A 12,146-nucleotide genomic window follows, 5' to 3' on the forward strand; every position below is an offset into this window, starting at 1 on the left:
AAAAAGGGTTTTTTGACATTGCTGTTTCTGACTTCTTACAAAATATTGAACAGTGTATACTTGCAGAAGGAAAATTGGGCAAAAAGTAACACGTACGTCACAAGGATAAATGGTATTAACAGCTTCCAAAGCAGAAGAGCTGCCATGATGAATGGCTGCCATCAAATCCAAAAAAGAAAAACAAAAGTCACATTACTCTCAACTATAAAGCAATTTGTTAGTATTTAGTATTATATCAACACCATCACAATTGAGTTTTGGTGGTACTTACACTGAAAATAGTAATAAACCTATACACTGATGAAATCTCAAAACTGGCAACACTTGCAACATTCCCCGTCCCAAAAAAAGCAACATTTATCAAGACAATCTGCATAAAAGGAATGGTTTTCATCAGCTTTTCTCAATCAAAATTATCATGCCAGAAATTGTAAACAGCGAATAAAGACTGCCTTCATTCATCATTGAGATTTTGTTTTATCACCCATATTCTTGTGTCTAAAACAGCATACAACTATGAGCAAAGTGGGAATGTACATCAGAGAATCCTCCTGCACATTATGTTGCGATGAACTTCGATTTCCAACAAAGGAAGAAAGCAGAAAGGCAATCATGCAGTTACAGATTTCTTTTGGGGAGTGAGGGTATGATACAACAGGGAAAGGAAGAGGAGAAAAGATGGCTACAGGGGTAACCCTGAAGAAAGGAATGGAGGGAGGGAGGACCCATGTGTGCACTAATTTGTATTCGCACTACTAGTATACATGACAAACATTAGTCACTTCTGAAACTTTCTAGCACTATTTGTGACAGCATTCCTAACATTATGATTATTAGAGTATCAATAAACTCTAGGGGTTCTCAGAAACAATACACCACTGATTTTCATGCATTTATTTGATAGTGTGCTAAATGGTTCTATCATGCAGCCATCATAATGTCCAGTCATACAGTCCAAGGCACTGATATTTGAAGTTTGTACTTTCTGGCCTGTACTTTTTTCTCTTGTTCTTAAATTTTATCAATTGTTTGTGGCCGACCATGCCTTCAATCCTCAAGCACATGCCATGCTGGAACACAATTAGGAAGAAGAACAGACACAAGGAACAGAATCTTCCCAGAAAGTCAGAGGAGCTACAAAACAGAGTTCTACTGGGAAAGGGGCCAGAGACTGTTTCCCACGAACACTACAAGAACCACAAGTAACCCCCTCCTAACAAAGGGAATTCTCTATACTAGTACATAGTAGTCTGAGAGACTTATATACACCAAGTTCTAACCACAAATCCTAACCATGGATTCACTACTTCATGCTTTCTAATTCAAAACGATAATTAAACAACATACTCTATCAGAGAAATGTCATTTTATTGAAGAGATCAAGAAAAGATTCAAGCACAGAAAATGCAGAGTAGAACACTTACAAAGCTTAGTGCCACACGTATATCAGCAAGTCTTAGGGCTCTAAGCCCTTTTGAAGTGGTTTTCAAATCCCAGGACAAAGAGACAAGATTGAAGTCATAAGTGTCCAGAATTGTAGAAGAGTTCAAGGAAGCTTCCACCAAGATCCATGACACTAACACAAGAGCCAGAGCACTATAAAAGAAAGCCTCATACCTGCAATTGCCATAAAAGACGTAAATGAACTACCAATAACCAAGTGGACCCTAACAATCATAAACCAAAGATAGACTTATCAACCAATTGATGTGAAACATTTTATCTGCAGTACTACCCAAAGTCAATTTTTTTCATTTCATTGAGCTGATTCGTGGATTCTTGTCATTCATTTCTACTTTGATGAAAGGCATTAGCTTGTTGACATACGAGGGGTTCATACATAATTAATGACTATCTACTTAATCCTAAGTTTCTACATTAGATTTCCATGTCATATTTCAGAAATCCGCAATACATAAACTTGAAAGTGATGCCACGCACATCCATGTCACTAGAAGAAGCACAAAGGCATAAACAGGTGGTTCTGAAGGGACAAAATGACTAGGCAGTTGAAAGTAATTATTTGTGCCTGTTAGTACTAAGTAGGTGAATGAAAAAGTTAAAAATACTGGACACAGAAACACCGGGTCAAGATTTGGAGAGGGAATGAGGAATTATTCATTGCACAAAACACTTACACTTGATTTGATGCTGCAAAAACTTCCATATGAAGATTGATGAGGTTCACAATCTACATAATGATGGGGCATTGTATGCTGTAGCACCACCTAGACATACAGGACAGACATTATGCATCCAGTGCCAAGTCCTGCAATAAAGGCCTGTGCATACCTTAGTTTTTCAGCTTGGATGGATTACCTTAGTTTTTCAGCTAAGATGGTACTAGAATTTTGTTTCCTGAAAACACATAATAGGCTACCAAATATACACTGGGAGGGATGAAGTACAACATAGCAGGCCATATAACTACGTCAAGGTTCAGCAAGCTTGGTGCTGGGACAGATGATGAGCTCATGGTCAAGTATCACAACCATTATTGTTGCCAATGCCAGCATAATGGTAGCATAGCAATTACATGGTGCAACAGCAAGGTCAGGAGCCTGCCTTGCAGGGAACTAGAGTGCTCACATAGCCAATAAAAATGGGGGCAGTGTACTTGGGAAAGGGTTATGGCCAGAAGCCCGCCTTAGGTAATGGGCCTAATCCTTTTCAAAGTTCTTCAAAGAAGGTTGCGATTTGTATAATCAGATGACCATTAAGCCCTTGCTCCCTCTATCTTTGAGGCCGTAAGGTTACTTAAATCACAGTGATTTTCGATGAGCACTTAAGACTCTTTCACTCCTGTTGCACGCAGTTTTCAAAATTCATTGTGCACTGATCTTGTATCAGGGACTGACATTTTTTGCATTCAAGCATTCATGCTGAACCTCTGCTCTTCCATTATTCCAGAAAAGTTGGGTTGTGTTCTCAAATAGCTAGTGGCAGCGGCAGTGGTTGAATGTGCAAGTCCCCAGAGTTCACTAACAGCAATGAGTTGGAAACATGACAAAATGTATGAGGGAATGTCATCACCCGACAGGCCCATTATCATTGTGCATGTGGATTTGTCTAGACTTCTCACCTTGATCTTCATGTCACCTGCATATTGCTTTCTGAATTGTTTTAATACAACTACCCAATGTGATTTTCAGCTTGAATTTCATCTGTAATTTTCAATGCAAATAGTTCCCACTTTGTTACTATGGATGAGAGATTTTCTTGATCAATAGAAGAGATCGCATAAAATTTTCATGAAACTTCTTCCCCAAACTTGGGGTTTCCCAAAAACTCCCATCAGCAGTTGCTCGTTAAAGATCTTCAACAAATACCACCACAAAACTAACAAGGAAAGCAAACCTTTTCATGCTCTACATTGACATGAATGCCCCACAAAGTTGACATCATGCAGCACCCATGATTAGGTTTGAACATCCATCCTCTAGTGAAGGGACAGATGTACATGGTCAAGCAGTCAGTCACATTTAGTTGAAATAAGGTAGGGGAATACTTGTGGACGATTTGCCACCACTGACCGTAGAAGAATACCTTCCAAAAGCATTAGGAACTAGTTATCACAACCAAAACACACTCCTCCAATACAATTCATGCAGCCTAAATTCTTCCAAAATGAGTAACTGGGCAACTCCTGAGACCTTAGCATTCCACTTGCAAGGAATAAACTGTACTTGTTTACTCAAAGTATGCCTGCAGGGCATAGTACATTTTTTAAATTCGCTCCTCCTTCAGCAATCCCTTTACAAATCTCATGAAAAAGGCATATCCAGATCAGGCAGCATGATAAGATACTGTCCAGTTAAAAAGTAAAACAAACATGATGCTTCACATACCATGGACGTCTTGCTTCATAGTGGCTAAAAAATGCCTTATAAATCATCTCCAAAGCACACCTGTGCAATGATGCCCTCCACCAGGCACATTATAAGCCTCATGTAGAATGGATCTGTACAGTAACCGCAAACAATCCTTGTGATAAAGCAACTCATGAATTTGAAGGTCACAAAGTGCAGTTGGAAGGGGTGCCCTTCTGCAACATGAAAATTTTTGTTGAAGCTGTATCCCCTGCATAAGAGCCCTCAGAGACATAAAGAAATCACTTTTCATGGCATCCAACACACATTGGAAGTTGTTGACAACTTCTCCCATGGGCAGAGGACCAAAAAATTTGCCATTGTGGCATGTCGTGCCAAGATTAAGTACTTCATATGTAGTACAACGTGTGATGATTGATATCCCCCGATACTGAATCCCTTCCCAATAAGATCGTCATGCCTCCAGCCCAAAGCACAGACAACTGCAAGTGACTCCTAACCATAGATAGGCTGCACTTTCCATCCTTTTTAATTCCTTTTTTCATAAGTGGCAAGCCAAAACTTCCTCATTGCACACATTTTAAATAACCAAGAATGAGTTGTTCAATTTTAAAAAGGAGGGAATAAGTGGCTGAATAAATGTTGTCACAGCAATAAAGAAATAGTCCAAGTTTATGGCACTGACTGAATATCAACTTTGTAATGTGAATTTTGCCAACATTAAACTGCAAAAACACGTCTTGCAAAACCTTGACTATCAATGCAGGCTGCGTTTTGCAAAATGTAAATAAGAAGTCTAGGCCAGCAATCACAAAGTGATGCTTTTGTCCCAAAGCTAAGCATGAGAAGATCCTGGTGCATGACCTACAATGAACAAGACAACCAGGAAACAGATAGACAAGAGAGAGTCTGTAGACAAAAACATAGCTTTGTACAACTTCTAAACCTTATGATGGTTGCTAGCCCAGATAAATGGCCTAGCCATAACTCTCAGCTTGCAAAAAAAACCCCATTTCTTGGGAACTCCAAAGAGACTTATCCTGGCTTGCACAGCCAATATCCCAATAACTTTCTGAAACAATAAAATTTAGTTTTCCTACTTAGAATGGCATGCCTTTGGAAAGACAAGCAAGAGAGTTGCAAGATTCATTCTATACAGGGTTGGCATAACTTAAGAGATTTTACAACATATTGTATAATATATCCTGTCTAATTCATGATTCAGAAATCACACTTGCAAACATTTCACTAGAGACAACAATGGAGGGAGCGCCCCCTCAGTGGAGGACAGCTACAGACACATCTCAAACATAGACAGATCTCTTCATCCAAGGATAACGGTCTTCACCTTCAACGTGGAGGAGGATGGCAGCCTCATGAGAGGATTTGGGTGAGCCAGGGGATGCTCTTATTAGAGAATCAGAGTGATGGCTCACTAGGATAGGAGATGGTATTTAGACCTGGATCTGGTGACTTGCATGATGGATGGATAGAGACATTGGGCCCACCAAAGCACACCCCTACAGAGACTTTGATGGGATCCAAGGGAGTGGGTTTGGAGAGATCACTCTCTGAATAGACCCTACGACATGACATTTCCTTTTCTGAATATACTATCAGGTTGGAGAGGATACAGATGAGCAGGATCAGAGCAGTGCCAGATGCTACTCAAAATTAGGACAGACATGGTCCCTCTTTGGCCTTCTTGGCTGACTCTCTCTTCTTGTGGTTAGTAACACACAAGAGCTTGGCAGTCTGCACTTCACTTGAGTACAGCAGGTTCCCTGTGGCTTAGGTTAGATGTGAGCCAGAGGAGACACAGTGACACTACTTGACTACCACAGGCCCTAGGAGTGGAGGAGAGCCCTCAAGGTAGTCATTCATGGTAAAAACTCCAACTTGATGGTGACATGGGGGACAGTACCTTTGGTCATGGATAGAGGCCCTGCTTGCAGATACGAGGATTTGTAAAGAAGCCTGTCCTTCCTCATTTCTGGCAAACTTTTGAGCAGGATTCTCAAGCCAAACTTCTCACAGCCAAATGCTAGCAATGTTGTTTGATACATTTGGGCTGCAAGATGCAGGGATGCTATAAATTTACACAACGTTTCTACTGCAAAGACTCACACTAGCATTTGCACAAAGATTGTCACGCACTCTGCGGGAGATGGGAGAGGCTACAGAGCAACTCTCAGTGCATGAAGAGAAGGAGAGATGCTTTTATTAGCATTAGGGATACGGGCACATTCTTCCATCAAGAGTCACAAATGATCAGATTCCAAACTGTCTGAATTACTGTTCACCCAGCCCTTCTATTAGGCTTCTTTTAGTGTCATGGGAGTTCTTTATAGTACCATTTTGTATCTCTGTATTTACCTCAGGATATTTATTTCAAAGGTAGGTTTTTATAAATAGACCTTTGCCCTTTTTTATAAAAAAAAATTAGACAAACTGAAGGAAGAAGCTATAGACTGAATAAGCCATATTTTCTGCAACTAGGAACCCCATACTACTCTTACAGGTTGACATCAGGTCAAAACTCTTCCCTTGAATGAATGTTTTAAGCTTCTTTTTTGTCAAGTTTGCCATTCAACCAGTGCAAAGTTACATTTAATCTTGTTGCTTCCTCTTCCTAGATGGTACTTCGCTATACAGTCAGTGATGCAATGTATTCGGAAGTACACGAAATCTCAGATGATGTAAGTAAAGCTCTTTCAGAATGAATAGAAATGCACATATAAGGACATTCAGCCTATAAAGCATGCAAAGACTTGGGATAAAGTAAATGCTCCAACCTAACAGTTAGCTTGTGCTCTCCCCCTTGTGGGGCAGGTTTGGATTCCGTTGGCAGCAGTGGCAGGGATATGCCAGTTTTCCCTACCATGACTTGTCGCTCTTGCCCTTTCAAGGAAATTCCATGCAGTGGGCAAAGTAACCAGTGTTATAGCCCATGCTGATCACATGCATGAGTCTCACACCTCTTCCTTGACCCAAGCCAATGTTTGCAAGTGGATAGAACCCTGCCCTTGTGAGTACTCTGTGTGTGAACCAGAGAAAAAGAAGGGCTGCACATCTCTTGGGCTTGAGAACATTGATACCATCACCTTCTCACATATAAAGAGGAGTATGTACAAACGCCAAAGAGGAATCTCTTAAATCAAGTTAGTGACTGTTGTTCATGATCCACAGGGCTAATGTACAAGTTTCATACAGAACTGAAGCCCTTACTTTTAAAAAAAACAATCGTAATATGAGCTTTAATAGATTTTTCAACCATAAATTATAATACTGTGATTTAAATACGGCCAAAAAATTTCAACAAAAAAAAAAAACTCCATTTAATAACTAATACTCAGCATCATTTCAAATCCCTGTAACATAACAAAACCATTCTGCTCTTACCCTATGGAAAGAAGTAAAAATGGAGGAGCAAAGCCTAAAAAGACAGAAGAAAGTCTTCCAAGAAGTCCAGGAGAGGACAAGGTTGGTAGTAGGACAGATATTCCTGCTCGAGACAGTAGAATTGTGATTAGAATAAAGCCAATGTCTGTGAAAACACAAGTTATTAATACAATCTTTGTACAAAATAGCTTTCTCAAAAGAGAGAGATCCTTTCATTTGTTGTAGTGAACTTACACATTGCAGAACAAGGAAGTAACCATATCTGAGACACTCCACAAATTTTACGCTAAGCATTCTCATGTCTGCTAATAAAGCTAGTATTCAGACAACCTAATAAGTTTACCCCATGAAATGCAGAAACCCAGAAGTTGTCTCTGTAACGGCATCAGAAACATTGTATGCAACCAACTTTAAATAGTCAAACAGCAAACACATGTTGGTCATCTTGCAGAAATCTGTCATCAGAAAAAAACACTGCTGGTCTATAACTGAGGAAATATCCTGAAACAAGGATATCAACCACATATCCTCAATACTAGCAGTCCGAAATCAAGGACAAAAACCGGTATCAAGAATGGTTCTCTGTAATATGAAGCATCAAAGCAGAGTTCACCTGTGTCCTCGCTATTTGGCAAACCTCAGAAAATGTGCTCCCAAATTCACAGACTCGATATCAATCAAGCAGTATTCAACATCATTGCAATATGATATCTTTATTCTTAATTCATTTAATCTAGGATAAATTAAGACACACAAATCCACCAAATATGCAAACCATAAGTCAAGAACCAATTGTGAAGTCCATCAGCTTTTATCCCTCACATGCAACTACTTTTTCTGATAATTTTCCTGCAGACCAGGACACAAAAACAACCATATAAATGCCTTGCACAACAGTATATGCTTAATAATCTATCATATGGATGTCTGGTGATTTGGTCCCATGCCTGGCTTCAAGAAGTTTCTTCTATTAGATTAAAAATAGAAGCCTGTAAGAAAAGAGCATGTAAGAAAAGTATGTGTATTGTATATAATCCACATTGAATTGTCCATATTGTCTGAAGTGCACGCTATACAGAAAGACCCAAAAAAAGTTGCTTCTTTCCAATGGGATTCCAAGCAGCTAGAAAGAAGGATCCCGGCAAAAAGAATCCCATTGCAGAAGGAAAACTTCAAAAAATGTGCATGAAGTAAGAGCTTTTTCACTATTGGATATGCATAAGACATTTTGCTGGGATATTGATACTCTGTTTGACCAAGAAGGATATCCTTTTGTAACATAGATCATACATGTTGATGCTTAGTAGACCCCAAGTGCATGCACTCACAATGGGATATCCTTGATGGGGACTTGCTCAAAATTTAAAGTTGTTCACATCAATACGATATGAAAGTGTGTTTCACTTTTAAAGAATGTTTGTTATGAGATGAAGACTACTTTGTGTTGTAAAGGATCTCAGGACTAGCATTATGGTGACTCCCATAATCCACCTTTTTCTGGCCATAGGGGTTTCACCTCCAACATTTCTTTTTCCTCTCATTCATCAAATGTTATCTGTGCTTTTAGGCACACTGATGTTCACCAATTGGCTTACATGTCCATTTATCATCATTTGCACATATGTCCCAACAACCTCCTAATTTTGTCGCACAATGATCAATATACAACTGTTGCAGATGGATAGTAAGCGGCTTGTCACCTTTTAGTGCAAAAAGCCTCTTGAACCAGCTCCATCACAGAGTGACGCTATCTTCACAATTGTGGACCACCTTCAAAAGATGTGTGTACTTGTCCCATGATCACAAGGATCACGATGCTCTGCATATTCCCATGTGTGTGCTGTAGCTGCTGTTAAATGTAGAGGTTTTTTTTTTTGCAAGTAAAATGTGGCTAATTATATTGCTCAAAAGGCTGATTACAACGAAGTGCACGTGCTCAACAGACTAGCTAGAGCTGATGCAAATCACAAATCCATCAAGTATCCAAGCCTCATGTGCCAAAAGCCAAAGGAAATACGACACCCTCCTCCGCCTCTAGCTATCCCATAGATGAAGCCAGAAAGTCCAACGGAAAGCATTTGTAATGCTGTGCTCCGCCCAGTATCAGCTACGCGAAGGTGCCCAATCCATGTCCTCCTGCATCAACGCACGTCTACCAATCCTCGCTATGTACTCCAAGAACCTCATGGCGATCGCAATGGCCAGCCATAGCCACTCTCCAGGGTCCCACTCTAGCTCATCAAGTGGCCTGGTCTCCCATACCCAAAGGCGCCACTCCCAAAACTCCTCCCAGCGCACATAAGGGTCCAGTCGCCAGGTCTTCCCGTGGAGTCCAACCACACGAATCCTTCTCTAAAGGACAACAATCTCCTCATCCTGCTCCCCTCTGTCAAGAAACAACCGCCCCCCATCATGCATGGTGAAGAAAGTCCCATAGGGGGCACTGCCCACTCTACCTACCACCTGTAAGGGGATACGTGCCAGTGAGAATCTAGCAGCCCACACCTCACCAAGCTCCATCGGCTCTCGGATCACGGGGTCTGGCCACTCTTGAGGAATCACCGAGTCAATCTCCCTCCTCCTCACCTCAGCTCCTCGTTGACAACCTGATGCCCGGTGCAACACCTCTTGATTCGCCATCCTGTACACCTCCCACCACGTCTTGATAGTATGAGCAGGGCCAGCCTCCCAACCAGCCCACTGGATGTGGGGGCGCTCACGAATCCGTATCCCGTCCCGATCTCTGACCTGGGGGTTCTAGACCACTGGTTGGCGGTCTATCTCCTCCTGACATCCTAGGGGCCTCTGAACTAGGGCCTTGCAAAGGCCCTGCCACACTCGAAGTAAGTTGCAAAGAAAGAAAGATCTGGGTGGCGTGATCTGGGCACTCGTGAAGATCCATCTCAAGGATGGCCTCCATTCACCGCCAAACCTCGGTTTGCACTCCTGGAGACCCTCTTGTAGGACTTTCCAAGTCTACCCACCTAGTATGAGACCACCGACGATTAGCTTGCCCAAAAGGGCTAGCCTCTAGACCTTTGGATTGATAATCCCAAGCCCTCCCTCAGACTGATGCCCGGATGATGGTTGCCCACGCCACCTTGGCCCAGAAATCCTTGGAACTGTCTAAGCTAGCCCTATAGTTGTCAGGTACGAAAGGTACGATACAGTACGGTACGATAAGATACGGTACTAATTGGTACCTTATGATTTTATAAGGTACGGTACGATATTAGAACGAAAAAAATTAAGCTGATTTTTTAAATTAAAAAACCATAAATAATTAAATGATAGATCATAGAATACATGTTTAAAGTGGAAATAGCCATTTCATTACAAAATAAGATGAATACATGAGGGTGACCATCACGGTTGCATGGGCTACGCAAAGCATGCGATACAACTACAATCTAGTATATCTAATACAAAAAAAAAGAGACCTATGTCACATGAATGATGAATCTATGATGAGGCATCACTATCATCATCATCATCATAACCATCTGAGTACTCATCAAGAGAGTCTGAAGATGACTCCTCGGCATACGATGATGAGACACACTCATACTCATCCTCGCTGATGAGGTTACCATCATCATCAAATGATGGCTCCCTAGGTGGCAACTATGTAGGCAAGGGGGGGATGTCATCATGAGGCACAAGATGTGAGCTACTAGAGCCCCGTCTTACATATGTCTGCAAGCCACTCGAACCACCCCTCCTCGATGATGGAGGGCGTCAAATGACCATGCCCTTGCTACCACCTACTCAAACTCCTCGCCCATGAGCACGCTGACTGCGAGTGTCACGAGTATCTGCTGCTATAAGCTTTCTATAAAGCTCTGCAAAAATCATCTCCTCCTCGTCCACCTCCTTATGTACACTCGAAAGAGTGTCGCCCATCAACTTGAATATATCAACATTCACCTATACAATGCAATGATGCACGTAAGATTGATCATTGTAAATGCTTAAGTCTAAATTGTAAAGTATAAAGTTCAAGTCTAAATTGTAAAATTTTAAAGTTAAAACAACAAATTTTAAATGTTATGATTAAGTGTTTAAACTTTACCTGCTTCGGACTACCCACGCTCATCATAGCCCTCATCATCCGTAAGTTAGTGCGGCAATAGACTAGCCGCTCTAACTGTCGTGTGCTAAGCCGATTGTGAATCTTTGTGCGAATGAGAGAATAGGCACTCCAATTTCTCTCACATGCACCCGAAGAGTAATCCTAGGCAAGGACCCTCATGGCTAAGGGCTGAAGGCTCTCCAGTGCGTATACAAAGTTTTGCAACCAAAATAAAGGCTTCACAAGTGACTCTCTCCTTCAAGTGGGAGAAGCAAAAGCCACAAGCCCTCTCTAATCTGCGTAGCATCCTAGATCCTCTAGCACTACATTGTGGTCATAGTTGTCAGGTACGAAAAGTACAGTACGGTACGGTACAATAAAATACAGTACTAAATGATATCTTAAGATTTTATAAGGTACGGTACGATATTAGTACGAAAAAAAATTCACTTCATTATTTTGAACTATAGATGATAGAACAGATATTTAAAGTCTAAATAGCAATGCTATTGGAGTATATAAGATTAATATTTGAGGGTAACACAGCAAAACCTATATGGCATATGCCGCATGCGCAACATGCGCTACAACTTAAGAGTACATACATAGGAGTGGATACATCATACATGAATGATCATACAAATAAGAGGCATGTATGCTTGAGAGAGAGGTTGAGAGAGAGGGAGAGGCGAGAGAGAGAGATAGAGATGAAATGACATGAGATGCTTTATTAACATCTACAAGAGGCCAAAATGACTTGTGAGACCAACAGTTACCAAACAAACCACCAAAGGTTTTGGTAAAAGATTTATGAATTTTGTTATACTTTTGTTTGGCATTGC

At 41.0% G+C, this 12,146-nt stretch overlaps 1 protein-coding gene across 3 annotated transcripts in view; it reads right to left on the minus strand.

Moving 5' to 3' along the window:
• LOC148041815 (sulfatase and phosphatidylinositolglycan class N domain-containing protein) overlaps positions 1-12,146 on the minus strand; it is a 118,876-nt gene that overhangs the window by 1,336 nt on the left and 105,394 nt on the right. For 2 of the 3 annotated variants that reach the window (XM_087682758.1, XM_087682741.1), the window contains 4 exons: positions 7,233-7,335; positions 1,425-1,617; positions 272-370; positions 97-155 (listed from right to left, as the gene is read on the minus strand). In XM_087682758.1, coding sequence (XP_087538884.1) covers positions 97-155; positions 272-370; positions 1,425-1,617; positions 7,233-7,335 — 454 coding nt within the window. The remainder of the gene's footprint in view (positions 1-96; positions 156-271; positions 371-1,424; positions 1,618-7,232; positions 7,336-12,146) is intronic. The other variant, XM_087682750.1, reaches the window with a different exon arrangement.

This window comes from Lygodium microphyllum, chromosome 1 (assembly GCF_053477565.2).
Source record: "Lygodium microphyllum isolate KBCC chromosome 1, Lygodium_microphyllum_v1.1.10, whole genome shotgun sequence".
Taxonomy (NCBI): Eukaryota; Viridiplantae; Streptophyta; class Polypodiopsida; order Schizaeales; family Lygodiaceae; genus Lygodium; species Lygodium microphyllum.